The 27,975-nt window shown below is 36.4% G+C and overlaps 4 protein-coding genes across 6 annotated transcripts; 1 reads left to right on the top strand and 3 right to left on the bottom strand.

The window, feature by feature from the left end:
• Nucleotides 1–2,463: 2,463 nt before the first annotated feature.
• On the bottom strand, nt 2,464–6,513 carry LOC130740397 (auxin response factor 18-like). Of its 2 annotated transcripts, none has more exons than XM_057592995.1 (4): nt 5,016–6,513; nt 3,569–4,416; nt 3,343–3,405; nt 2,464–2,941 (listed from the first exon to the last, which is right to left on the bottom strand). In XM_057592995.1, the coding sequence occupies exons 1-4, from the start codon at nt 6,096–6,098 to the stop codon at nt 2,860–2,862; spliced, it is 2,076 nt and encodes a 691-aa protein (XP_057448978.1). In that variant the 5' UTR covers nt 6,099–6,513; the 3' UTR covers nt 2,464–2,859. The 2 variants fall into 2 exon arrangements, with proteins under 2 accessions (XP_057448978.1, XP_057448977.1); XM_057592994.1 differs by having other exon boundaries at nt 2,464–2,927; nt 5,016–6,509.
• A 6,725-nt stretch (nt 6,514–13,238) lies between these two features.
• LOC130740396 (protein-tyrosine sulfotransferase) lies at nt 13,239–18,947 on the bottom strand. The gene is made up of 13 exons (XM_057592993.1): nt 18,680–18,947; nt 18,534–18,602; nt 18,280–18,448; nt 18,111–18,182; nt 16,945–17,233; nt 16,401–16,541; nt 15,955–16,059; nt 15,715–15,856; nt 15,381–15,427; nt 15,226–15,294; nt 15,007–15,126; nt 14,120–14,248; nt 13,239–13,580 (listed from the first exon to the last, which is right to left on the bottom strand). The coding sequence occupies exons 2-13, from the start codon at nt 18,583–18,585 to the stop codon at nt 13,437–13,439; spliced, it is 1,479 nt and encodes a 492-aa protein (XP_057448976.1). The 5' UTR covers nt 18,586–18,602; nt 18,680–18,947; the 3' UTR covers nt 13,239–13,436.
• Nucleotides 18,948–21,868: 2,921 nt separating this feature from the next.
• On the top strand, nt 21,869–23,663 carry LOC130740395 (glycosyltransferase family protein 64 C3). The gene has a single exon (XM_057592991.1). The coding sequence runs from the start codon at nt 22,082–22,084 to the stop codon at nt 23,063–23,065; it is 984 nt and encodes a 327-aa protein (XP_057448974.1). The 5' UTR covers nt 21,869–22,081; the 3' UTR covers nt 23,066–23,663.
• Nucleotides 23,664–24,005: 342 nt separating this feature from the next.
• Nucleotides 24,006–27,416, bottom strand: LOC130740394 (UDP-xylose transporter 1-like). 2 transcript variants are annotated; one of them, XM_057592989.1, is made up of 8 exons: nt 27,093–27,416; nt 26,233–26,358; nt 25,954–26,138; nt 25,616–25,683; nt 25,385–25,517; nt 24,795–24,956; nt 24,404–24,676; nt 24,006–24,277 (listed from the first exon to the last, which is right to left on the bottom strand). In XM_057592989.1, exons 2-8 carry the CDS (start codon nt 26,351–26,353, stop codon nt 24,185–24,187), a joined length of 1,035 nt encoding a protein of 344 aa, XP_057448972.1. In that variant the 5' UTR covers nt 26,354–26,358; nt 27,093–27,416; the 3' UTR covers nt 24,006–24,184. The 2 variants fall into 2 exon arrangements, with proteins under 2 accessions (XP_057448972.1, XP_057448973.1); XM_057592990.1 differs by having other exon boundaries at nt 26,233–26,353.
• Between the last annotated feature and the right edge of the window lie 559 nt (nt 27,417–27,975).

Raw genomic sequence — 27,975 nt, 5'->3', positions numbered from 1 at the left:
CCAACCCCTTGGAAATGCAATATATACATTTGTGGAGACAAAACCCTGTTTGTCCGTCAAAGTGTCGGTTGGAATAATCACTTCTCTTGAGAATCATAAACCAGCTCATACTCCTACGTATACTACCTACCATGTTTTCTGGATTTTCAGATCCCAATCTTTTACCTGGAATCAAGCACCCTCAGACTCAGGTGCATGCGTACGCACGGATACCTTCTTGTCACTCCTTTAATTTATTACTCCTATAACAATTCTTTCTCGTTACATCTCGTACATAGTATCACATGGAGTAGTTGCTTAGTGTATAGAGTTTAAAGTTTACTATTTTATGAGAGAATGAATATTGAATAATTAATTTCTTTAATTCTTTTTATTTTTAATGGCATAAATTCTATTTTACGATGTTTGTGAGGCGGTGGTGATCTTTAGGAATGTAGTCTCACAGTAATTAACTAGGTGCTCATATGGATGAGTGGTGGTTCAAAGGCGGTGGACGGTGACATATGTACTTATAAAACACTAAAAGACACTCTAACTCTTAAGTCATGTCAGAGAATTTGAGCTTAGAAGGAGCAATATGAGTAGTCTATTCATGCTTATATTGAGAACAAACCTTATGTGTATGGTGGTCCATGTCACTTTAGGTGCCAAGCGTTAACCGCTTGACTACGTACATGACATAATTGAATGGTCACCTGACAGTTTAACCATGTTTCTATGAACTTGATAATGGTTCTAATAGTTTTACTATTGTGATTACTGACTGTTTAACCATGTTTCTATGAGATTGACAATGTTCTAATAGTTTTACTTGTGATTAAGACAATTGGTTAAAAGAACGGAAGTTCGGCCTATTCACAGATTGCAGCTTAATCACGAAGTTGAGTCTTGGTCGTCTTGGGCTAGCATGATGGCTTTGGACCAAATGGTCGGTTCGGCCTAGAAAAAGTAAAATATAAAACAAGAGGTTGGTCGAGTGGAATACACCACTATCTTGTATGTGACACGTTGCATGTTCAAACATCCATTTATCTCATTGAGATGAAATAAATGAAAGTCTCCTATTATTATTCTTTGAGCCCTATAAATTTTCGGGAATTGTTATTCAGACCCCCCCCACAGCTATTTAGACCCCTCAAAAAGTGCAAAAATACTAAACTACCCTTAATGAAAAAAATAAAAATATCCTCACCCCACTCTTCACATTCTCTCTCATCTCTCCTTACCTCTTTCCTATTTCTTCCACCCACCACCACCACCACCCACCATCTCCGCCCCCACCACCACCACCACCGCCACCACAATCTCCATCTTATGTCATTTTTTAAAATTTCAAACATTATGGAGTTGATTCTGACGTTTTAAATTTTTTCTGCAATTAAATGCACTTTAAAAGTGCGTAGTTAACGCATTTTAGAAGTGCGTGACAAACCCCCCCCCCTAAAAAGTGTAAAGAGCACACACTCTGAAAGTGCGTTTGTCACGCGACACTTCTAAAGTGTGTGAGTTATGGACTTCTAGAGTATGTTTAATTGCAGAAAAAATTTAAAACGACAGAATCAATCAACTCCCTAAAGTTTGAAATTTTAAAAAATGACATAAGATGGAGGTTGTGGCGGAGGCGGTGACGGCGGCGGCGGAGATGGAGGTGGTGGTGGTGGGGGCGGAGGTGGTGGGTGGTGGTGGTGGTGGGTGGAAGAAATAGGAAAGAGGTACGGAGAGAGGAGAGAGAATGTGAAGAGTGGGGTGAAGATTTTTTATTTTTTTCACTAAGGGTAGTTTAGTATTTTTACACTTTTTGAGGGATCTAAATAGTTGTGGGAGGGGGGTTATGAATAACAATTCCCTAAATTTTCTTGTTTTGGACTACAATACTTTCTCCTACCTTAAATTTTTCAAACCAAAAAAAATGACATAACCATTCTTTTTATTTATTTACTTAAATCACATGTAATTTTTCTGAGATGGTCATCTTTAAGCCGGGTATGACCATTATTAGCAGCAAAGCCCTTGCATTCATTCAACAAGACTCAAAACATTCTTATTTAAGTAGTATTCCATCTGTTCCTGATCTTTTGTTATTTTTAACTTTTGGTCTAAATTCTAAAACTTTTGTTGTTTTACAAACTGAATGCATTTTTTTCTCAATTTATTTCATTTATACTCTCATTTAATACTATATCTCTCACCTACCACCTATTATTTTCACAAATCAAAATCATAACAAGTTTTTTAACTAATAACTAACATTCTCTTTCTTCACTTTTACTCAACATTAAATATGAGAGTTTATGTCAACAAATATATCAATGATTGCACTCTTAAACAATGTGCATAACCTTAAACAACAAAAGATCAGGAACGGAGGGAAGGGAGTAGTTGCGATGGAAACAAATGGAGGAAAAAGGTTGCAAAACCTGTCATGACAAACAGTTTAGTTGAAGTGTTGAACAGTAATTAAAGTAACATTCCCAAGCCCTAAATATGGCAGACATTAATTATCACAAATTATATCGTTGACACACATACATTATGTTTTTTGTCACTTTTTAGAAAACTAGTGACGTGGAGACACGCAGACAGCTAGTAAGAGCACAATGGACAAAAGCCAATCAACAACAAATGGGGTCCATATCTTGGTTAATGTTACAATTGTAGTTGACCATGACACAAGCATCATTATTTGGACAATTGAATAACACAACAACGCCAACATTGATAAATATTTGGGTACACAATAAACTTTAAAAAGATTCAGTTCATCTTCAGTTTTTCAAGATGTAAATGGAGATGAAACTTGCCAACTTCTGAAATCTCAACAATATCTCTCGGATGATACACCATGCTAAGCAAATATGCTTAGAGGACCTGTTTGATTTGATGCATCCAATCCATGTTCACCATTCCGAGTTCCTGTAATCCAGGCCCTGAAAAACGGATTCTGAAGAAAGGTTACACAAAATAGTTTTGGGAGAGAATTCCAAGACACAAAATGTGGTATCCTATGCACAAGTGGGACTGGTTTTACTTTGATAGATATTTCATTGTATTTCCATGAACTTCTCAATTAAGGATTTCACTAAAAAAATCCTTACTTCCCTGTACAACTTGGTCATTAGTTCTAAAGTATGATCCTTATCCCATAAGTCTTGTTTGAAAATCCTTCCAGAATTGATTCTCAGGCCTAAATCAATTCTAGGAAGAAGTCTCTGGGAGTAGCTTCTGGTATCAAAATTGGTTATGAGGAAATTGAAGTTGATCCTAACATGCTATTAAATATCTAGTCATTTAGATAGATAAAGGTAAATGAGTTACAAGAATTGAGCTCAATTTCTGTCTCACCTAATACTTTTGCTGCCTGAGTCAGTCAAAATTGTCAATCTTTTTGCTGTCTTCATGAAATCACTGCAATAACATCACAGAGAAATAAATGCAGAACTATACAGAAATATGCATATGAAAGGTGTTAGTGTGTTACCTAGAAATCAAGCCAATGCTGCCAAATTTAGGGCCTAATGTGAAAATATAATGATTCAAGGTAAAAACTAAAAACAAAAGCAATAGATACCTGAAAGGTTCTTCTCCAGTTTGCTTAACAGCACCAGTTGCATCGCGGTAGAGGACATGGTTCAACATCTCAGATCTTTCTAAGCCAAACAAATTGGCAAGTCGCATGTACAGCTCTTCATAAGAACCAAGACATGATAAGTCTAGGCTTCTTCCTACATCTTCTGAATCCAAGAAAACCTTGCAATGACCAGTATCCAAGCCAAGTTGCCAAGAAAACTCAGCACTAGAAGCTTTTCCTGGTGAATCAAAAAAGCACTTCTCTTTGTCCTCATTCACAGCTAGTGAATTTTTTCCTGAATTATTATGAGACAACACTTCTCTAGAGCAGCTATTAGAGATTTGTTGCTCAGTGAGTATCGGTTGACCGAAAAGCAAAAATTGGTGTTTCTTAACATCAACAGATTTCTCCAAACTTTTAATAGATTTTCCCATGGTCAGCAAGCATGATAAGCTTTCCTTGCTCTCATCATGGTTGGTCATGTTGCCATTTGAAATCCCACTATGAAGCTGGATGTTAGTTGGAAACAACCCCAACTGTAGTTTATTGCTAAGGTGGATATCTGATAGAGATATTCCAATTTGAGCATGCCTGGCTCCCTGTATGCTTGCAGGAGCATTATCAGATAAACAGATCAAGGGCACGTTTGGCCCGAGCTGGTTGCCTGAAAACGTTGGTGTCGGAAAACGAACATCAAGGGGGAAGTCGGGGTGCTGCGGAAACCGCAGCTTCTTTCTCGGTGGAGAGAAGGGTGTGAAATGGATGGCTGGCATGTTCGATACCAATTCAACCAACCACGGGCTAACACGCTTCACATTTTGTAGTAAATCTGGCTCATCCCAATTAACCTGTAGCGATATCAGCCAGATCAATCAAGATTACATGACAAACTATCTACCAAACTGATCTGTTTTGAACTAGGATGTGAATGCAATCAAGTATTCAAAACCAAATAAACATCTCCACGATCAACACTAGTATTAATTTCAGCCTCATAAGCATAAGATTCAGGGGTACCAACTACGTGGGAATAATGGAAATAAAAGAAACACAGATTTGTTATTACACTAACTCAGTTTAAGAAATTTATATATATTCCCAGAACCAATTCTTCAGAAATCACCATGAAACAGAATGTCAAATTGTGGCAAACCGAGTGTCAAATTGGAGCACATTAATATAACAACCCCAAACATCCCATAAGAAAAAATGTTATGAGGCTGCTGGGAGGAAAACTAACATTTTTTCTTATGGAGTGTTTGAGGTTGTCATAATGTATTTCGGTATTTCCAGAACCAATTCTACCTTATATAAGGAATTATTTATCCTTATCTATAGTCATAGTCAATGTGGTAGTTCTCAACAATATCCTAAGAAGCATGAATTTTAGTCCCTTATCAACGACAAGCATATTTGAAGCAAGATGTCTAAAGGCGACAGAAAGTACCTGAAGAAGCCGCCATGGGGAATTAGGCCAGCGAACAGGATCAACAACCTGAACAGAAGCAATGGTTCCCATGAACCAGCTAATCCTGGAAGAGTCCTCAGTTTCAAAGGGCATCTTGAACCTCATCCCAGAGCACCATTGAACCCTCATCGCCGCCTTCACAGCCGAAGCCTTAATACAAAACTCAGGAGTGCTAGCTCTTGGATAATAAACAACCTCAAATGGTTGGTTGCTAGCAGCTAGAGTCACAGCTTCAATAACAGCTTCAGGTCTCACTCTTGCCCTCCCACTCAAATCACCACCACCACCAACACAACCATTCCTCAATGTCTTGTTCTCTTCTCTCAAGAAAAAAGAGAATGCCCCATAAGGTCCAATCCCACAATTCCCTGATCCTGAAGCTGAGCTCCACCCAGATGAAACCTCAGAACCACCACCACCACCACCACCAATTCCCTTCTTTGCTCTACGAATCCCAACATACAATTCCCCATTCTCAGCCCTCAAAAACACCACAGAATCCCCTGCAACCAGTTTCTTCTGGTTCACAAAAGTACTCCACCCTGTGGTCAGCAAGTGCCTACGCGGCGTGCCTCTATATATATGCCTAAACTTCCAAAGCTCGCCGTGAACATCCTTCGCCACCACCGTCTGAACCGGCGGTTCCGCCGCATAATCCAGCCTGGGAAAAATTGTCTCCGCACAGTACCTCGGAACAGAAAACCCCCCACCATTGTTAGCATCCGATTGGGTCAAAGTCTTAGCAAACGACGCAGGCTTCTCTGAATTTTCCAACACTTCACCTCCTTCTTCTCCCAAACCAAGCTCTGAATTCCTCAGAGGAACGAGCCTCATCTTGGCGAAAACCTCATCGGTTTCTGGGTCAGCCATGAATTTCACTGCTGCAACGTTGCAGAGGATGAACGGTGGCAATGAACCTCTCAGATCAACGTTGGTGTGAGCATGTTCCGCATGCCCTTGTGGAAAGTAGAAAACTCTGGAGTTCACCTGAGGCATTTGAACCATTCCACCTGCACACGCGTGCCATAGTTGCGGATCCAAGCTCTTCTCACCTTCCTTCATAGCAACAACACACAGAAAAATGTGCTAACACAAACTTTGACACACCCTGTTTCCAGAAACTAGGAAGATTCACGTTCCTACCTTGCACATGCACCGTTGACAAGATGAGAAGAAGAAGAAGAAGAAATTAGGACAGTGATGAAGTGAACAGTGTTTGTTGGTGAATCATCACATCATGGTAACAAGCTTGATCACGTAAACAAACACTTTGATTCACCTTTGTGAGCTGGTTTTTGTTTTGTTATATGTTTTGGTTTCTCTCTGAGATCTCAAAGGAAAGATAAAGGAAGGAACAATCATGTATGTATCTATCTCTGTTTCTTTCTCTTTCTGTGTCCAACACAAGACAGACACTCTCCGGAACCTATGAGGAAAACAAATGACCAAATCAAGTCTTCATCAGCCAGCAAAGATTTTATATAATTTTAAAATGAAAGTGTGAGTTTAGTTTTGGGTTATAATTGTGATCATGTGATGTGATAAAGATAGTAGTAATTAACGTTCTGTCATGCAATTATGTCAGGAAGTATGTGAGTTTTGACTTGGTTTAACTGTGAAAAAGGTGAAGGATGCTGAGGAAAAGTGAGGTAGAGTTTGAATAATAATGTGTACTAGTTGAGAGGAATATGATGAGATGAGTGATTATTTGAGAAGTTTTGTTAGGGAAATCATTATTAAGAATAAAACGCGTTGAAAAGACTCGTATGACTACACTGAGGATGTTCATCAAATCAAGATGTTACAAGATGACAGTTTTTAGTATGGATGGTTCGAGACGAATCAAACTATGAGTGGTTGGCATGTGCCATGGGCAGACGAAATGTTATGATTAGCCTCTAAAAAGCTTATGACTAATGCATAACTATTTTCTTTCCTTGGTTGACCAAAAAAATTATGTGTTTCTCTTTAAATTAGTCCAATATGTTTCGCCTTAATCTTTCATAATGTTTTCACTTTATTTAGAGTTTTATTACATGCACACTCCATTTTTTATTATATTATAATTTCACTTACTTTCTCTTTTTATCTTTTATATTAATTTTCTATTACATCACTCTTTTTTAAAGATATTACATCATTTATTATACTAATTATTTCTTTTTTTTTCTTCCTAAATTGAATTTCAAATGTGAAGATAATTATTTTTCATTTTTTTAGTACGGGCCTCATGTTCTAACTTTTCCCATACAAAAATAGGCACCACAAAAATACACTACTAAAAAGTAAAAACATGAACATGTGAGATTTTCACTTAATACTCTGCCACTTTCAGAAAAAAAAAACGCCAATAATGGTCGTAGACTCGTAGGGGTCCCTCAGCATAGTGGGGGTCCGATATTTTTGGATCGGTTGTGTATGATCCTGTCCTTCGAAGGAAGCTAGTAAAACAAATATATAAACATATACTTTCATCAAAAAATTAAGGATTGTTTTGTATTGAGTTTAACTAAGTATTATTTTCTAAATTTTAAAATTTGTTTATCTTATCTCTTTTAAATGGATATCTTTTTTTGAACGTAAATGGATATCTTAATAGAACTAGTTTGTCTTATAGTATTGATTGTATGCTTGGTTTTTTTTTTACAAGAGGAGAATATTATATATGCTTGTTCAATTGTATTCATACTATATGGAACATCTCAATATTTCAAATGCAAACTCAATGTGGATCAAAAGAAATAAGATGTTACTACTTTAAATTTAATGTAAATCAACGTTGAGTATAATAGAAATAAAGCATACAAGTATATATAATTTGTAAACAATATATATAGGGTTATATATGTGAAACAACACATGTACATATACTTATGGAATAATATGTGAGAAATTATTAGACATACAATTCTAAGTAGGTTAGGCTAGAAGATGTGAAAGGAAATAACTTGTTTTTCTCTGCTTATTTCATAAAATAATTATTTATTTTTTAAAAAATAATCACTTATGTATTGTTTGTGGATGCTTTTGATAAAAAAAAAACAGAAACAGAACTAAAAAAACAGAAATATTCCTTTAAACTATTTTTAGTAGCTTTTGAAATAATGGATTATATATTTCTAGTGAATTTTTAAAGTGAAAGGTAATTTTTATATTTAATTTGTAAACAAGCATAAGTCAATTTCTGGTTTTAAAACAAATTAATTAAAATAACATTAATATTGTATTCAACTTTAAAATCACATATTATTTTTTGTAACAAAAAAAAATCACATTTTTAACGACTAAAACATCAACTATGAAGTAAAAATATGTTGAGAACTTTCATATATAATACACAACCAAAGTTTTTTTTTTTGAAAATGAAAGAAAAATACAAAATGTGTGCCGCCTGCTTCTGGCTTCTCACTTACCTTTTTATGACGAAAGTAAAACGAACTATAACACTATGAGACATCAAAATGAGCTCTAAACTTTCTATACTAAAAGACAGAGTTATGTCATAATCATAAATTTATATTGTGTATATAAAATTAATCCAACACTCACAAAATTGACAACAAAACAAGATATACAGTTAACCGTAGCTTATAGAATTATATAACTAGAGGAAGCAAAGTTTCAAAGAGTTTTAGGTTTTGTTTCACTTGCCTCAACTGGAAAAATATTGAGATAACATATTACTTGATGTTACTGAGATGTGGTTTTGTTGTGACTTTCTTTGTTTTTTTTTTTTTAATTTGTATGACCAATTGGTGAACAACACGACACTTATATATTACAAAGGACATAGATATATAGCAAACAAGCCAAGATGCCTGAAATTAATTAGCTTTCTCTAGTTGGTGAGTGTGCTAATACAAATATACTTCAATTAATTATAGTTATTAATTGATAACAAATGAGTGAGATTATTACTACCATATATGAAAGGTGAATTTTGTGGTACCCGTAATTTTTTTTGGGTGTGATACCCACATTAGGTGATTTAGTAGACTAATGACATGTTGTAATTAAATTTATAATTCTCAATGTTATAATTCTAGTCTCAATAGTACTCTCAATATTCATTGGGCAACTCAACTGTCATTTGACGACCTTTGTTGACGTCCACCACGACCTTGCAGAGGTTGTAGTGAATCTCGACCTTAACGTTGATTCTGAGCGACATGATATCAACAAGAGAGAAACTTAACATCTATCTAATCGACGTCATTAATCTTAAGGTACATTATTGAGAAAATAAAATTGATAACTCATGTGATACATGAGCCTTTATTACTATGCTAACTCATTTAGGGTACCATACATTCACCTAAAGTAAGGTACCACAGCAAGCACCTATATGAAATGATTAATTAATAATCAACATAAAGACAATTAAGAGACGTAGATGAAATATTAATGATGAAGAGATGGTGGAAAGAAATAATATAGAAAAGTTTTTAGCTAGAAAACACAACAAAAGAATGTTGGGATATATAACAAAAGAGTTGGATTGTCTTAGCTTGAACCAATCTTAATCTTGCACTTATATTTAACTCAAAGGCCATGTAATTTAGCACTTGTCATGTTTTGCCGTCCCAAATTGTAGTTTACTGTACTGAAAAATCATAATCGAGCATATTAAAATAATGTCTTACTTTTCTCTATCTGTTTGGTAATTGCTGGCGGCAGGCTTGTCTTTAATCTTCCTCTTTTCTCCTCAAGCTGATGCAGAATTAGTCCCTTCCTCTTAAAATAATTTAGAGATAAGTCAAACACAAAAAAATAGAAACACCATCCTTTATTTAGGGATGTATACACAAATCAGCTAATTAGCTACTGATTAATTATGCAAATGTTTCTATCTATAATTTACTAGCTAATCCACAGTTAATTCCTGGCTAATCAATGATGTACCATATTTTATGGTGTGTATTAGAATGGACATAACCCTTGTAAGATCAAGTTTTGATCTAGTAGTACAACTCTATGTTTTGATGATTACAAGTTAATTATTGAATATGAACAATTATGGTACTCTAACGTTGTTTTCTGAGTGTTCAAATGACAGGCCAAGACTCTGGACCTATCTCACATGATTCAGAAGCACAATGCTCAGAGAGTAACCTCTGCAACGCTTTCGCACGTACTATGTTCAATCTGAACAGTAGATCAAGCTTCAGAAGATCTGAAGATTACAAAGCTCTGATATGGATTCAGCTCACTAGAAGCTCTGAAGGATCAGACGCTCTGAAGGATCAGACGCTCTGAAGGATCAGAAGCTGAGCAGTGAAGACTCTGAAGTCCAAGAGTAAGTTGGCTCTGAAAATCAAGTACTTCTCCTCTGAGTCCAGAAGCAGAAGGTACAAAGGTCAGAGGATCCAAGCTTCCCTCTGACTCTGATCATCAAGCTTCACAAGTTCCAAGATGAAGCATCACTCTGATAAGAAGTCAACAGGGTTGAAGGTCATGTCGCTACCCAAAGTACAAAAGCAATTGTACTATTCCTAACGACCTTACCTAACTGATTCAGCCACAGCAGAACCTGGAAATTCTAGATCTGCCCTCCAACAGTAGCATCTCCATGCAACATTCAAACCCTAATCCTTGGAGTATATAAAGAGGCTGAAGATTGAAAGATGCCGCCTAAGAAACTTACTCACGCGCAAGAAATATTTCAAAATCTTCTTAGCAATCTTTCTTCAAATAGAACTAAGTGTGTTTACTATTAGCTTTTGAAGAAGCACTTATTTGTAAACCCAAAACATTCAAAAAGTTGTTTGATTTACCTTTAGGAGATCAAGGTTGATCGGATCCTAGAGAAGACTAAGAGAATGAATCTTAGTGATAGCTAAGTCAGTGTATTTTTAGTCACTTTGCAGGTAGCAAGTGCAGTTGTAACAAAACTCTGATTAGTGGATTGCCTTCATTCTAAGAAGGAAGAAATCAGCTTAACGGGTGGACTGGATTAGCTTGAGGGATTTATCAAGTGAACCAGGATAAAATCATCTGTGAGCTTTCCTTATCTCTTATCTCTGCACTTTTATCATTGGTGATTGAAGAGATTTATTTAAATCTCAAGTGAGTCAAGTTTTTAGATACAAAACGCTATTGAAATCTCCCTTTCTATCGTTTTTCATACCTTCAACCCTTAGTAAAATTAGGGTAAAATATGTTCTAGGTCCCCATGTATAAGGTCACATCCAAATTAAACAGGTCTGAAGAAATTTTTTATGGCTTTTGATCACTGACAAATAATTTTTAATTCAAATGTGGATAAATAATGTCATGATGCTTATATGATCCATTCACATGGATTTTTCACATCACTTTTATCCTTCTAAATTATTTTGATCACTTTCGGTCATTCTCCTCCTATTTCCCCTTCTTCCTCCTTCTCTTTCCTACCCAACTCCCACAACCACCACCTAACTCCCACTCAATCACCACTCAGCCCCCACCTTCCTTTCCCCTAGCTACCTCTGCAACCCCTTCGCCCACTTTAGACTGAAAATATGTTGACGATTGTCTGTCGGACTCCTAAGCCCTAGACCCTTAGAATGATTCAGAGCCCGAATCTCCCTATAAAAGTAATTAATTTAGTTTGATAAAGATGAATATATTTTTTATAGATGTTATGTAGATATTTGTGTTTATTTTTAAACATTAAAAATAGTGTAGTTTTACAATATTTTATAAATAAATTATTTTTTATCTAACATAAATAAAAAATATCCACAATAAGCTATATTATATTATATAAAAAGTTTACACGAAAAAACATTTGTCAAATCTCAATTAAGCAGCTAGCATAGGGTGTACATATAGTCATATATGACAGCTAGAGACAACCCCACCCTACATGAAGGCCAAGGGGATATGTAGGTGACGAGAGAGATGATGGGTGTTCTTCGTGGGCATTAATGAAGTTATTGAAGGGACCCTCATTCACATTGCATGTTGATGGATTGGACAATATTGATGGGGTCATGAATCAACATGCATATACATTCACATTCACTCACTCCCTCTCTCTGTTTTTTGCTCTGGTTTTGGAGTAAGGAATCTCTGTCTCTCTGTTCTTTTCTCTCTGTCACGGGTGATCGTGAGACTGAGACATCCCTCCCATATTGTTTTTGTTCACAGCCTAGCCTAGTCTTCCTATACCTTAGCAGAAAAGGTTAAAATCAACATCAGTTTTGAAAAGTCATCTCATTTATTTAGTTTTTTAAAAATAATATGAAAAATTATTTACCAAAATAAAATAATTTTAAAAAATCCATTGCTCAATTATGCTCTTTAAAGGTTTACGTTAATTCTATTTATAGACTCTAGTAGTCTTCTCCATTTTTGACGAAGAATTGTTTCCCACTTGCAACCAATTGACTCCACTAGATTATTTGCTCCACTAGTTATTAAACAACCATTAGCATTGAAATCTTAAGTAAAAAGCCACTAAACCTTAATTACTCAAATTCGTCCAAATGCATTTTCAATGGTTCTTCACCCTATTGGGTTCATATCACATATACTTATCAAATAAATTTACTAACTAGATTAATAAATATAACATTATCGAGTGTGCATCTAGCACAATGAAGCTCCTGAAAGATCTGTCCATAATTTACAATCAAGAAATGAAACAGGAAAAAGGTGGAGAAGAAGCGCAATGCCTCTGCCAGATAAGCGAGATTTCAGTTTTTGAAATAAAAATAAAAAACTAAATTACAACTCCTATTAAAATTCTAGCAGGTGTAAGTTAATACCCTTAATTTAATAGTGGATAATTCTATTTTTTTACTTTAATATATAAGTTACAAACCGAATCCCAGGAAATATATCTACTAGGAGAGACATGCAACCGTTTCTCAAAGGGGCGGTGACATTGGTAAAAAAAGTTGTAAATCACAAGAAATAGTAAGGACCAACACTAGTTTCATGTTTATGTTGAAAGTATATTAGATATGTATAGAGAATGTGAAGTAATCAATCTTAAGCTCTAACACAATTTTTTGTGATCCTATTGCTTCAATTGGCACACCACTAAAAGGAGGTTTCTACTTCCTTTAGCTAAACTTCGCTTAATGAACAACACCAAAAAAAGAAACAGACTTACCGCATTTGGTAGTTGCACGATCAACCCCATAACCAGCTCAGTCGCCCAATGAAAGGAAGAAATTTCAACAAAACGGAAAATAAAATGAAAACACCCAAACAGAAACAGAACTACAATAACTATGATACCCATCAGCAAACAAAACTTAGAACAGTCCACTTGGAGCTATAAGACTGGGGCTGAGAAAATTGGTTAACTCAATCCAAGGCTAATAATTGGAATTCTGTCTAAATATATTTGTTCTCTAAAATCTTTTAGCTTTAGAGCCTGAAATTCCGCAGATTAAGATTTAATTACTTTCATTTCTTAACCTTGGACGTTCTTCTTCTCACATTTGCAATTACTAAGAAAAATAAAAGGATGAAGACAAAGGATATTGCTATTGTAAGGTCCTTCCAGAGGATGATATCATATGCACTGCTTGATATGTTGTCCCTTCTGTCCTGTAATTTATCACAACAAAAACAATCAAAATTCAAGACAAAAGATTCTGCCATCTGGCACCCTTCAACATGCAGAGATATAAAAATGACCAATTGAGGCTGTGAAGTCAAATTTCATATCCATTTTATGCATATTACTAATGCGTATAAACTTTATGAGTACTTTACACAAACCTCATAACAAAAGAGATCAGGTTTCAATTTGCATTTTATACATGGTCATCAAAATCTAATACAAATGGACAATGAAACTGTCTCAATTTTGAATCCCCTACGAGTATTTTGAGTTTCGATTCTAAATTATTTACCTCAATTTGTTATATAACTGTATTAAGATAAAATTTACATAAATTATATGCATTAAATAGATAGCTAACTCTAGATATCAAGTCCTGAAATTACTGCTGTGACCATTTTTGTGTGTGTTAAGTATTCCAAAATAAACACTCGACTTCTGCAACCAAGAATCGCCATTGAATAAAATTATCGAACCATTTAGAGGAGAGAAGTGAGAGAATACATCTGACTAACAGTCATACCTCAGTAATCAGTAATGAGGTTTTGTGTTGCTTATAGAAAATGACTCTGGCATATTCATAGAGCTCCAAGTCAAGGTCGTTAAGAGACCGTATCTCCTGGAGAACCTCTTCAGGAACCTGAAGACGTGCCTGTAAAATTACCAAGAAATAAAGAAATAAGAAAGAGGTAACACAACAGTACAAGTTAACAGCAGACCGTAGGACTTTCAACACTTAAGTCAAATAGTAGCGTTAACCTAACATCACAGACTCAGTTTTATTGGTAACTGGTAAGCCTTCATAAAAGTAACAGCAGTTGAAACAATTTGTCAATAGCTAAAATGCTCCAAGTTCATGTCAGATATTCTTGTACGTAAGCATGCATTTTGGTTTGCAAACATGATATTCTGCATTACAGATAGATACCAACAAAATGAACTTTTCCCATCATAAATTTTATAAGCTTGCCATGAGCATCTGAAATATAACCGAAGTATGAACGTCAAGATGTTTATCTTCCTCAGCAGGGATATGGTTTACTCTAGTCTAGAAACTATTTTCAAAGAATCATGAATTTCAGCTAAAATGTAAGCAAATGCCAACGTTAGTGTTCATGCTGTTTTGAAATCCCATAAAGTTACTTTAGTAAAATGGCTTGCAATTGTGCACAACACAAGCATCTCAGACTGTACACCAAAATTTTGAAATCGAAGTCTAAATAGTTTGAATTTTGAAATACAGGCACCACATGCCGTGAAAAGTGAGTGGGAAATGTGTATCCTGGACAGTGGTAGAAGTACACGTCTAAACAGTGTCAGTAAGTCAAGGAGGCACATATATTCATACACAATACTTATGGTAAAAGAGTCATAGAGTGATATTATGTTAGCAGAGATCTGTTGAGCTACCTCCTTTGAAAAGTTCACTGGTGAAATCCTCTTCAAAGAAGTAATGCGTCGGCCTGACTGGGCCTTCCGTAACTTAGAAATACAAGTTTCGTAAGCACCCATGAGTTTTCCAGCAGTCATCTAAGATCAATGAAGGATCAACAAGAGGTTAAAGAGGGGAAGCAGATAATATCTTCTAAGTCCATAAAAGTGCCATATTTGATAAGTAAACAAGCTTACATTTAATACTGTTGCTTCTCCACTTCCGCTTGAAGTAATCTCATTTGCTCCCGTGTCCAAGGTGCTATTCTGTCTTGCAGTGATAAATGTTGTAAGAATGTTACTTATATTAAAACTTCAATAACTAGTTCCTCCATCTAAGAGATGCTTCTTACCTGATGTTCACCGCTATCAGGATCAGAATCTGAACTCGAACTCTGTTCTGTAGTACAAGACTTATCAATATCAATGAAAATACAACAAAATCAAGGTCCAAGACCTTTTATCAACAACACCAAAATACTGCCCAGAAGTCATTTCAAAAGATGATATTTGACACACCCACTCATATGATCTGAAAATATTACATGTCTAGGTGTGTGCAAGAAAATAAGTGCTTGCATCATGCTCCAAATTCAGTACCATTTCAAATGAATGACTGCTCTGCCTAGTAACTTGAAAAAAGCTTGACAGAAACAAAGTAGTGTTTAAAGTTTAAACAACACTAACCTGTTTTAACAGTACTACCCAAGCTGGTGTTTGGTGCATTAAGTTGTGATATCACCTGAGAACCAACCACATTTGCAAACATTGTTGCAGATTCTCTATGCTCCTCAGTAAGACCAACATATAACATATCATCCAGTCTTTTCTGCAAGATGTACAAGCACATGCAATAAATGCAATGAGGAAAGGAACAGTAGGGGGAAGCAAACAACTATATGATGTAAACAACACAACTTCAAATACCTTAGCAACTTGGAGCACATATTTACCAAGATTCTTATATTTCTGTACACAATGGCGCACTTCATGTGCTTCTTCCGTATATGAATTGTTCGTCAAGCCTGCAACCTGGTACAGTCCACCAAACTTTGTAACAAGCTCAACCTCTTAATAAACTTTAACTTGAGAGGGAAACATCTTATAATATCTTTGATTCTATCTTAAAGTATCTTAAATTTTCTATTAAAATTGTTTTCCATATTTCTTTGTATTATCATGGTTAGCTTTTGTATTTGCTTAGAACTGGGAGTCCAGTATTACTATAAATAAGGATTAGTGCTTTGTATTTTGTATCACATCATAAAAAACAAATTTAATATCCAAAGTCTTCCTCTTTCCTCCTCCCCTATCGAAACCCCCTAAATCTACAAAAGACCTCAACACTGTTAAGGAAATATGCCCTGATATACCTGGAATGTGGCTCCATTATGTAGAATGTCACGAGCCACCGGATGACTGATGTATTCTTGTAATGGCATTGCAAAATCTTCCATGTCATAAGGATCACTGCCCTCAATGATATCCAGCTCCCTACTATACCTGGCATCTCTCTGTTCATTAAGTTATACATCAATCATACACATCACATGAAAATACAGACAAACATATTTAAAAAGTAAAGGTAAATTAGTATAATCCAGTACTTGGTAACATATTAGCCAACAGAAAGGCATGTGAAGTAAAGAATTCACTTTCTTTTCGGCAAAATTATTTAACTACAAATCAATGGCTATACTTGCATACTTAAATGCATCTACATCCATAACCATATCTTAGAAAGAAAAGTTATGTCCAAGATTACTTTTCACACAATAATCAGGCTTCACGCTCTTCGATACAGGTTATAGTGTATCAGCAAAATGATACTTTCACAACCTTAAATGAACTTAGAAGCAAAGACCTAAAATTTACAAATAGGCAAATATAAAAAGAATATACAAAACTAAACTATACCCTTGCAAATAGGTCTTCCCTCATCCATGGAACCAGGTACTTCCATGGCCAGATATCCAGTGTGCTTACTCCTTTAGTCTTAGAGCGCAAGCGGAAAGTCATCTGTGTTGCAGATGTCAAGTTTGGATGCACCAAAAATCTAGCTGCAACCTCTATTGAAAATTCATAAGTACTAAAGACTCGGTCAATTGGATCCCTAAGTATGGTAACCACAGAAGTTCTCTCCCTTGGAAGTTTGGATGTCATGCTATAGTCATCATGTGTAACCAATAGCCTGCATTTTGGTTTGCTGCAAATTCACGAGAAAAGTAGAAAACAATTAACAAACGATGTATAATGAATTTTACAGTGGGCATTTTCATCTAGAGTGTAGCTTTTCAACAATGGACTAAGGCTATATAGGATACTATATTGTGACCTGTGTGACCTTATGAAGTTGTTGTGCTTCAGATGCAAACAGATAACAACTATGATGTGGTAATCTGTCATAATTTTGTTGAGTGAAAATGTTAAAAAGGAAGCTAAGAATACTAAATAGTACAGAATTTTCAGTTTTTGTTTCCTGTTTTCAGTTTTAATCACAAAATGAAAATGTCACTTTGTTTTAGAATAGGAAACAATGAAAAAGAAACTTGTTATTATCTTCCTGTTTCTATACGAAACTTTGAAAACACCAAATAAAGAGAAAAAAGGGGGGCATTTTATAATTAAAGTTGAAAACAAAACATGACACTGGAAAGCAACCATGCCCTGGTGTGTGGAAAGACCAATAGCAAAGCTGTAGAAAGCATCCAGAATCCAGATTAATAACGATAAGCTACAACCAGCGAGGTTCTAAACATCAGAAAACTTAAATAAATGTTAAAAGCCTTTTCAGGCATTATAGATTTCTTAGCAGTCAGGTTAAAAAATGTATTTTCTTAGGCATTTCTCACAAGTATTTGTTACTTTTTACTGTGAGAAAGCATTAGCAACAAAAGCCACAAGCTCAACAGGTGTGCAAGATCAGGCTACTCACTCGAACCGCTACCAACTTAGCATCTTCTTTTCTTAAACAAATCTAGTAAAAAAACCGCTTGTAGGTACAATAATTGAAGAACAGCTATGATTAAAACAAGGAAGCATGATGTGGAGCAGGAATTTGATGCAAAGAATTCAGTCAGCACCTTGGATCAAACCGCAACTTATCATAAGAGCGAGGACATTCCAGATAACTAGGATACAATTTTTTCAAGAAGCTGCAGAAACAACAAAACCAATATCAATAAATTTCATCAAGAGTAATAAGATGCTGCCTTAAACTAAATCAATGTATACATGTGAGTGATTGATTACCAGTGAAAATAAGTGCGCCCTCCCGTTCGAGGGACATGGAGGAAAAACAGCAAATCCCTCAGTGTGTGTTTATCTTCATGAATGACTTCTCTATCAAGCGAAGAATGAGTCCATGTCTTCACAACTCTCTCGCAGTTTCCAAAATCATTCTCCGCAAAACAGACATTCACTACCACAAAGAAATCAAAATACACCGGTTAATCCACAAACTGAGAAACGTGAAAATCACGACGCGTAATCGATGATGAAAATACCTAATCCAACGAGAATCAGCAACGCGCGGAGCTTGAGAGTAGGATGATCCATGCACGAGATCCCTACTTCTGCAAGCAACGAAAACCCTAAGATTGCGGAAATAGGGGAAAGCATGAAATGGAAAAAGCAATGGTGGTGGTGGTACCTGTATTGAAATCCGGGATCTCGTGCTCATAAATTCGGACAATATGCTGGGAATTGGCCGGCAGAACTCGAGATCGAGCTGGAAGACACTGAGAAAGAGAAAGAGGAAAAACGATGGAGCTGAGATTTTCTCGGGAAACAAACGGAAAATTTACCCGGGAAAATGAATGGGAGAGAAAGTGGATGAACGAACACTCGCGGCTTTCAAAATTGACGAAAACGGAGAAAAAATGGAATGAACTCTTTATTTGTTTGAAACGGCGAAGACTGAATTTTAATAAATTGCATTTATTTTCTGATTATCTTTATTGATACATGAAAAATAATTTATAAGGAGATGTTTGCTCATTTAAAATGATATCACAGCCTTAATGATTTAATCTCATGGATGCTGGTGGTATTGGGGGAAAAAAATCATTCATTCTAAGATAAAGGTTAGTGACTTAGTGTGACCTTGCACATAATCGAAATAGTTGAAAGTTGGGAGAGTATTTTATATGGAAGTTTATAATAGTGGGATGCAACATGTAGTGTATATCATAATATATCACATGGATGTTGAACATTTTTGTTGGTTCAACTTTTCAGTATGGTAGTGGGGCTTCACCACAATTTTTGTGAGTTATCTAATTGGAAAAATTATAATAGTTGTCTTTGTATGTCAGCTTATAATGGTGTGTTTGGTTGTAAAATGAAGAATGTGTGATGAGAAAATTAATGCAGAAAGAGAAAAGATAATGGAAAAAATGAGTGAATTTTTATGTTATTTGGTATGAGAGAAATATATGTGAGAAAGAGAGATAATGATGTGGATAATATATAATGAAAAAATGATAAAAACATATTTTTTTATTAAATGGTATTTTTAGCCAATAAAACAATTGTCGACGATGTATAAATGTCATCTTTGGTGGTTAGTGTCTTAGTGATAAGGATAGAGAATGAAAAAAAAATTAAACTTTCTTCTCGATTTAAAGAGATCTATAAAAGTGACTAGGTCTTGAAAAACTCTAAAATATTTTGAATTTAATGGATTTTTATAAGCAACTAACGAATTGTATTCATATTGTTCATGTATTTAGGGAGTTGAATTACTTTGTCGACGCTCTTTTTAAGTAAGATTATAACAAACGTGACATTTTATAGTTGTACTTTAGCTTTGCGCGTAATAGCTCAATGATCGAGCACCATCTTGTGCCGTAATAACTCAACTTAAGAGATTTTGTTTAACATGTTAAATAAAGTTGGTTTTTCTAAGAAGTGACAAGGCCACACACCTACATCTTCAATCTTCTCTCTAGGTGGGCAACCAGAAGGAGGTTGGATCGATCTCTCTTCCTAAATTGTGTTTTAAATACACGTTTGAGTAATGTAATAATCAAGGCTTAATTACAATTTTGGTCCCCCAACTATCGCCTTCCTGCAAAATTGGTCCTTAAACTTCAAAATTAGCAAAAATGGTCCTCCAACTATACATGCCGTTGCAATTTTGGTCTTCCGTTAGCATTCCGTCAGGAAACTAACGTGAGAAGCTGATGTGGCTCACTCACATGCTTCTCACGTGACCATTCAGGAGAGAGAGTGATGACTGGACAAACATGTGCGTGTCACGTGACACTAAAGGGTGTAATCAGATCAAATTAACTAATTAACTAATTATTAAAAAATCCTTAATTTGTAATTTCAGAAATATTAATCTCAAAATAAACACACAAATATTCATGAGTATTATCAATGTTCTTCCTTCATGATCTCAACCCAGAAATTTTTTTTTGCCTCCACCAAACTTGAACCCAGAAAAATAAATCATCTTCCTCACATTCTTCAATAAATAACTAAACCAGAAACATGAAAATCAAGATCAACCCTCCCCCAAACCCAGAAAATTTACCCATAAATTAATTTTTTCCAAAACAACAACCAAACCACAAAATTAAACCCCCAAAATCCAAAAACAATCAGAAAAATATGAACTACCCAGAAAAAGGCACGAGAAGAACAACAATGCACATGGGTAAAATCTAAAATGGCTCCACGAAGCAAGCACAGTACCCAATTTATCAACAGTCACATGAAAAAAATCAAAATTGATGAATACCTTTAAGAAACTAAATGAATTCAATCACGGAATAAGCATAAAAGTAAAGAAATTTTTTTACACTTGAATACTCATCTCTCTAACACTTGAATCGAATTAGGAAAACAATTATGGCAGGCCCAAAGGGGAGAAGTTACAGCTTTGCGATCCTTAACACAGGATGAGGAAGAAGGAGCCACAGGATTCAACAATTCCCAGAACATCAAAATCAAATAACCCTAATCCCCAATTTACAAACAATCCAAACCTCAAGAACATATCGATGCCACCGTTTCCACCGTCCTATCTCAGGAATAGATCGAAGTCCTCCCCTCAAGCTTTCTCGTCACTGTCAACAAAGTCTATCACCACCACCACCGAACTTCCATCAGTTAAGAAGAAGAAGAAAGAAGGGAATAAAAACAGAAGAACCCAGTCGTACCCGAACCCAGATCGAGCAAGATTGAGACCAAGTGAACACGGATCGAACCATGGCTTTGTTTCGAGCTTTTAAGGTTGCCATGGGGTGGTTCCGCCCTTGATGGTTTGGCCGACGGTGGTGATGGCTTTTGTTTGGTTTTAGAGAGAGAGATGATGGGTTCAGGAAGAAGGAAGAAGAAAAGGTTTTTGAAGGTGAGGGGAGAGGAAGGGTGGCAGCTAAAGGATTAAGGGGAGAAGATGGTTGGTGGCTATGAGAGGAAAGATGGAGAATTAGGGTTCATGAAAGATGAAAGCAGAAGATGAAAGCAGAAGATGCCAGCAAAGCAGTGGGCAAGATCACGTGACACGCACATGTTTGTCCAGTCATCACTCTCTCTCCTGAATGGTCACGTGAGAAGCATGTGAGTGAGCCACATCAGCTTCTCACGTTAGATTCCTGACGGAATGCTAACGGAAGACCAAAATTGCAACGGCATGTATAGTTGGAGGACCATTTTTGCTAATTTTGAAGTTTAAGGACCAATTTTGCAGGAAGGCGATAGTTGGGGGACCAAAAGTGCAATTAAGCCAATAATCAAAGTCATCTAATTCTATCAGCTGATTTTTGTACACCTTTTATTTTAAAGTAAATGCTAACATCATGTTGATAAAGTCAGGGCAATCGAAGTGATGTTCATCTCATCCAATAACAAGACTATCACCCTCCACCACCAAGATAACTTCAACCGCACTTCAAAGTTCAAATTCCCTTCCATCATGCGTCAACGCCAAACCCATTCCATTACTTTAATAGTTAGCATGCATCTCTAGACTATAGAACTACAAGCAAGTGCAACTTCCACTAATGACTAATGATGATACATAAATATTAACAACCTCAAAAAAATGATCTCGCCGGTGATGGCGGCGTTCATCCTCCTCGCCGTGTTGTTGTTACTCCACGGCGACGCCGCCGCGGCAAAATCATCAGACCCGTGCGGGCCCAAATCCAAGCGGGACCCACTGACCCTCCGACCCGACAAGATCACAGTTCTCATCAACGGCTTCTCCGAGTCCCGCATTCCCCTCCTCCAATCAATCGCCGCCACATACTCCCTCTCCCCGCTCGTCTCCTCCGTGATCATCCTCTGGGGCAACCCCTCCACGCCGCCGCACATCCTCGACCAACTATCCCTCAACCTCTCATCCGCAGGCCCGATCTCGATTCTCCGGCAAACCTCCGGCAGCCTCAACGCCCGGTTCCTCCCTCGCCCGGACCACATCCACACCCTCGCCGTCTTAATCTGCGACGACGACGTGGAGGTCGACACTGTGTCGTTCGAGTTCGCGTTCCGCGTCTGGTCCGCAAACAACCACCGCCTCATCGGACTCTTCGCGAGATCGCACGATCTTGACCTGAACCGGAAAGAGTGGCTCTACACGGTTCACCCAGACCGGTTCTCGATCGTGCTCACCAAATTCATGATCCTCAACAGTGATTACCTCTACAAGTACAGCTGCGAGGGTGGGGCCCGCATGGCGGAGCTGCGGCGGGTTGTGGATTCTGCTCGGAATTGCGAGGATATTCTGATGAACTTCGTGGTGGCGGATTGGAATGGTGTGGGGCCCGTTTTGGTTGGGGCGGAGAAGGTTCGGGATTACGGTGATGCGAGGAATGATGGTGATGATGAGGGGAGGTTTAGCGTGGGGTTGAGTGGTGGTCGGAGAGGGAGAGGGGAACATAGGAAGAGGAGAGGGTGGTGTATAACGGAGTTTCATAGGGTGTTAGGGAGAATGCCTTTGAGGTATAGTTATGGGAAGGTTGTTGATTCCGTTGGTGAACAAGGGTTGTGTCAGAAAAGTGGCAAATTGGTGTTTTGTGATCAATGAGAAATTTTGGGCTTTTGGCCACTAAGGGAATGAATAAATTTTCACATCTCTCATTACAAATAACAATGAGTTTGATTTCTAGAACTATATATTGTGTTGGCTAAGCTACGAAGTGGTTGATTTGAAGATAACGCTTATCAGCCAAGCCTTGCCTATTCGGCTTGGTGGCATGTGTTCCGGTATTGGGTTGGCCGAACACAATAGACCCATCTAGCTTCTTGGAGACGTATTGAGCTTGCAGGGGTATGGTGCCACGAAGGTCTAATCTGGTGAACATACATTTTAAATATCGAGTATGAGGTAGGTCGTTTTGATAGCCATGAAGACTGAGATCTGTTAGGAGTGAATTCATCATCAATTGGTGGTTGAGATAAGAACGTCTCTAAAAAATGAGCAATTATAAGTGTGATGTAATATGTAGCTAGGTTGGACCGATTATTTTAAGAGTCTCCCCGCCATTTAGCGTGCTCATTCTTTGTTCTCTTAAGACCGAGGTAGGATTTTCTTTCTAGCTTCTACCTTAGGCTCATTGCGTGAACACAACACAATGCCTTATTTCTTGAATGAATAATTGAATTGTCCGTACAATTTTTTGCCATCTGTGGAAAATTGTCCGTACAATTTTTGGCCATCTAGTTCACTGTTTTGGTGAATGTTGTTAATAGGAGCTGGTTTCAATTTTGATTTTCAGTTAATATTTGGAAGCATTTCATAAATTGCTTCCTCATTCTTTAGTAAGTACTAAGTAAGCACATTGGTTGCCTTTAGGGTGATAGTGATTTCAATTCCCAGTTTCTGAGTCTGAAATTACAAGTCAAAACGGCTACTTGAATCCTCATCTAAATCCAGCTCCAAACTTTCTTTTGATATCCCACATTCAAGTTTAGTTCAAACCTTCATAAAGTTAACCGTAATATAATGATTTTAATAACACATTGAATGATCAAACTCATCAAATAATGTGACAATTTAATATTGAATGACAACCTTATTAAACTTTTTTTTTACACTGACAATGACAATGCATCATACTTCATCTCAAAACAAAATTTGATTTACTCTAAAGATTGAAACAACTCTGGAATATCAGAGATCTTAACAAAGACAGGTCTTGTTTATTTAAACAAGAGAGTCCTTGCTTGATTTCTTAGGCTCGTGACTCTCCTTTTGTCCATTATCCATGTTTTTCCCACCCAAAAGTGGGTCTTTAACCTGTAAGTAATCAAAAATAAATTAAATAACCAATTTCTCATAAAAATCTCAATACATAATACATTCAGGAGCTGAAACAGCAAAGAAAATTTGAGAGGCAAAAGGAGAAAAATGATGACGAAGTACCTGGGATGCCAATGGGGGATCCACTGATTGTTTCTTTTTGTTCTCCTGGGTGCAGAAATAAGAATACAACCCCATTCCGAAAACGGCAACCGCTATTCCAATAATGTTCCTCACGTTAAAGGGGTCATGGAGCAATGTGTATCCAAATGCTAGAACAAGGCAAGTCTTGAGGTGGCCTAACACTTGATATGTTACAGGAGATGTTTTGCCTATAACTAGGAAGGTGCTGAAGTTCACAGAAACAGCTATCACACATGACAGGATGATGAATGTCTGAAAAGGAAAGAAAAGAACAGTTGATAACATCAATCAAATTCTATATTGTAATTTTAGCACTAATGTATGTATCTAATATATAACTTAATGAGGTTTGGTATTTGATATTACTAACCAAGACTAAAGGAGTATACTTGTATGCAAAGACATTTTGCTTGGTGAGCATCTTATCCACAAAAGGGCCTGAAACAAAAAGAATTGCTGCTTGGAATGGAGCAGACTGGTAGAGGAGCTGTGTGGAAGAGACATTGAGCTTCTTCTGTATTGTGTTGGTAAGCTGAATTGTACATAAAGTTAAGAATCAACAACCTCCTCAGCTTTAAGTTAAGTGAGCCTAAGTGTGTGTTTGGTTGGTTTTCCCATTGGAACCTTAGAACCAATTCTCATTAGATGTTTGAAAACTGTCTTGAAGAATTTATTTCAGTTCCAAAATCAATTTGGATGAGAAGCTAGAGATAGTAGCTTTTCTGGTGGACATAATCAATTGAGATTTCACAACATTACCCTACAAAAAATCACTGTTGACTTTTCTCATAAATTTATTCAAACATAAACCACTTCACTTTCAACTCACTTCAATTCACTTTTGCCATAATCAAATTTACCAAAATCAACTCTGACAATGCTGATCCAAACAAACACAGAATAAGTCATCATTCATAATAATTACATGTTAGCAACAGAAGACTAAGGAGTAAAGGATACAATTTGACCAACACATGTGGTGATGATAGCTAGAAGGGAAAGAATGGTTCCAAGAAAATTTAGCTGAAGGTCTGTGATGGAGGCAATGCCAACTCCAATAAGTAATAGGAAGAGAGAGAACTTGATTTTCTGGCTGCACATTGTAGAAAAAGAGTTCACAATCAGTTAATATACCACTGTTCTGTTTGATTTCAATATCACTAGTATTGAGTCCTTTCATTAACTTATTACCTGAACTGCTTCTTGAGGAAAATAGTTTCTAGAATTACTGTAAATGGTATGATTGCAAGTTTTGTCATCTGCAAAATGAGGAATAAAACTGAGGCAATTTGAAGAATAGCTTAACAGACAACACATTATAAATGTATCTTGTAATTGAAAATTGCTTTTGGTTTACATTATCTTAAACGTCAATGTCTTGTAGCATGTTGAATAATTTTATTTTTTCTCAGAATCAATTCTGAAACCCAGAAGCTACTCACAAAAGTTTCTCCTCAGAATTGATTCTGCCTTAAGAATAAATTATAGAAGGATTTCCACATTACACAAAGTAAAATATTGAAGTAAACCTGGTAGAATCCAATGGAATTGAAGCCAAGGCTCAAGTTGAGAAATCCAATGGAGACACCATTTAGAATGCCAAAAAGCATGACTGTCTTCATATCAACAGGCTTGGCCTCAAACAGATTTAAGCGTTGAGCCGCATGAAGGGTGCAAAATGTAACCATCAAATGCCAACTTGTAAGGGTTGTGGCTGGTCCAAATGGAACAAAACACAAGTTCATGATTTGACTTTTTATCATGAAGAGTATATAACTTTTGAAGAGGTGAGAAAAAATGATAATCACCAAATGGGAAGCCAAGATTGCTCATCAAGGCTTTGTTGCAGATCACAATGGAGACAGAGGAAGCCACAGAGAGAAATAGTGCACCAATCACACCCAATTGGAATTTTGACATCTCTCCCATCTTTGCTGCCAATAGATTTTTCAAGATTCTTCTTAACCAAGGACTAGAAGTATATCTATATAGTAATAAACTAATAATATACTCATGCATGATGCATACACACACATTGAGTGTGCAAAATTTACTAACACCTTTTCATGAACACTAAAAAGAAATGAAATCTATTCTCTAGTGCCATTTTGGAGGAACTACAAAATGTAAAGGAACAAAGTTGAAACTAAAATATCAAGTAAATCATGATAAAATTAGAGTTCAATGACAGTGTAAGAAAATGTTTTATACAGAAATTTCAATTATAGTTAACTATTTTGCCAGATCATAAATAAATTAAAAAAATATTAAAAAAAACATGGGATTATGACAAGATATAATTGGATGTCTGTGTCTTTAATTACACTACATGTGCGTACATATCAAATTCATTAAATTATAGTTGATCATAGCATGTAAACTATTAACTCATTGTTTGTAGGAAATGCATTTATATGATAATCTGATTAGAGTACAAGGTTAGGTAAGGTAAGGTAAGGTAAGGTTGGTAGTTAGTAGTAGTACCAAATAGAAGTTAATTAAATCACACTTCATATAATCTTAATTATAAGTAATAAATGCTTAATTTCAGATAAAGAAACAAGATGGACCTTCCAGTATGAGTGAATAGGTGATCAATACAAAAACAGTACACATGGAAACCAAGTTGAAGACAGAGCCATGGTTCTCATCACATAACATTACATACCTTAATTTGAAGACTAGAGAAATGGTTATCCAAGTGTAAAAGCTCCTAAAAGTCCAAAAGATCACACCCCAAGTTCTCAGCAAGAGTTAACAGGTAAAACACAAGGCTAGCACACTACCAAATTCTAGGCAAGAAACAAGAAAATTTCTAGGCAAGAAACAAGAGAAAGAGGAAGAGAGAAAGAAAGAGAGAGAGAGAGAGAGAGAGAGAGAGGAGAGTGGTGGCTAGGCTAGCTTATTTGGGAATGGTTCTTTTGCTGCAGCCTTTTTATTTTTGATGAGAAGTAGTTCAATGAGTTTGGGTTTGGTTTGGTTGATTTTTTAGTCTTGGCTGGTGGCTCAACTTAACCCAAGTTAACGGCCATTTGAAGCAAAAAAGAACAGCAAGCATGACATTCAGATGCCCTGTTAACATAACACATGGTCTTGTGTTTGAATGACCAAAGTAAGCAGCCAAAGTGGTACAATAAACAGATGAGATGTTAATATCAGGAGGGTATTTTAGTCCAAATACATGCACCATGTGTTATTCTATTGAGAATTTCATTACCAAACACTTCTTTCACATGTAACTTTCACAAAATTGTGTAGTGAGAAGGAGTCTTTGGTCACAAGTCTGGAAGGTGAGTGAAACCAACATCTTGTTATAGGAGAGGTGTCTGCCATTTCAAGCAAGAACTCTCCAACCCAATTCAGCTTAAACTTCAACCCCACTCCTAGTTTCTGAATGAGACTTTTCAATTTTTTTAAATACTTTTCCCTTGATCTCCTCCTTCTAGTTCTAACACTGTTGAATGTGATGGGAAATTGCCTTACTCAATGTTTGAAGTTTTAGTTTTGTTAATCTTTAAGAACTATATATGCCACCGTCATTTAGAAATAAA

The sequence above is a fragment of the Lotus japonicus genome, chromosome 2 (genome assembly GCF_012489685.1).
Source record: "Lotus japonicus ecotype B-129 chromosome 2, LjGifu_v1.2".
In the NCBI taxonomy this organism is placed as follows: domain Eukaryota; kingdom Viridiplantae; phylum Streptophyta; class Magnoliopsida; order Fabales; family Fabaceae; genus Lotus; species Lotus japonicus.
Note: the sequence above shows the minus strand (reverse complement) of the source record. Positions and strands in the feature narration are given on the sequence as shown.

Excerpts from the sequence above, each read along its gene's own strand:
- LOC130740395 (XM_057592991.1), top strand. The coding sequence starts at position 22,082 with ATGATCTCGCCGGTGATGGCGGCGTTCATCCTCCTCGCCGTGTTGTTG.
- LOC130740397 (XM_057592995.1), bottom strand. The coding sequence starts at position 6,098 with ATGAAGGAAGGTGAGAAGAGCTTGGATCCGCAACTATGGCACGCGTGT. Across the intron at positions 4,417-5,015 it reads CCCCATGGCGGCTTCTTCAG|GTTAATTGGGATGAGCCAGA; the intron begins GTACTTTCTGTC and ends ATATCGCTACAG. Across the intron at positions 2,942-3,342 it reads TCAGGCAGCAAAAGTATTAG|AATCCGTTTTTCAGGGCCTG; the intron begins GTGAGACAGAAA and ends ACCTTTCTTCAG.
- LOC130740396 (XM_057592993.1), bottom strand. The coding sequence starts at position 18,585 with ATGGATCATCCTACTCTCAAGCTCCGCGCGTTGCTGATTCTCGTTGGA. Across the intron at positions 15,857-15,954 it reads ATGTGCTCCAAGTTGCTAAG|AAAAGACTGGATGATATGTT; the intron begins GTATTTGAAGTT and ends TACATCTTGCAG. Across the intron at positions 15,295-15,380 it reads CTGATAGCGGTGAACATCAG|AATAGCACCTTGGACACGGG; the intron begins GTAAGAAGCATC and ends ACTGCAAGACAG.
- LOC130740394 (XM_057592989.1), bottom strand. The coding sequence starts at position 26,353 with ATGGGAGAGATGTCAAAATTCCAATTGGGTGTGATTGGTGCACTATTT. Across the intron at positions 25,684-25,953 it reads ATTCCATTGGATTCTACCAG|ATGACAAAACTTGCAATCAT; the intron begins GTTTACTTCAAT and ends CTCATTTTGCAG. Across the intron at positions 24,677-24,794 it reads AGTATACTCCTTTAGTCTTG|ACATTCATCATCCTGTCATG; the intron begins GTTAGTAATATC and ends TTTCCTTTTCAG.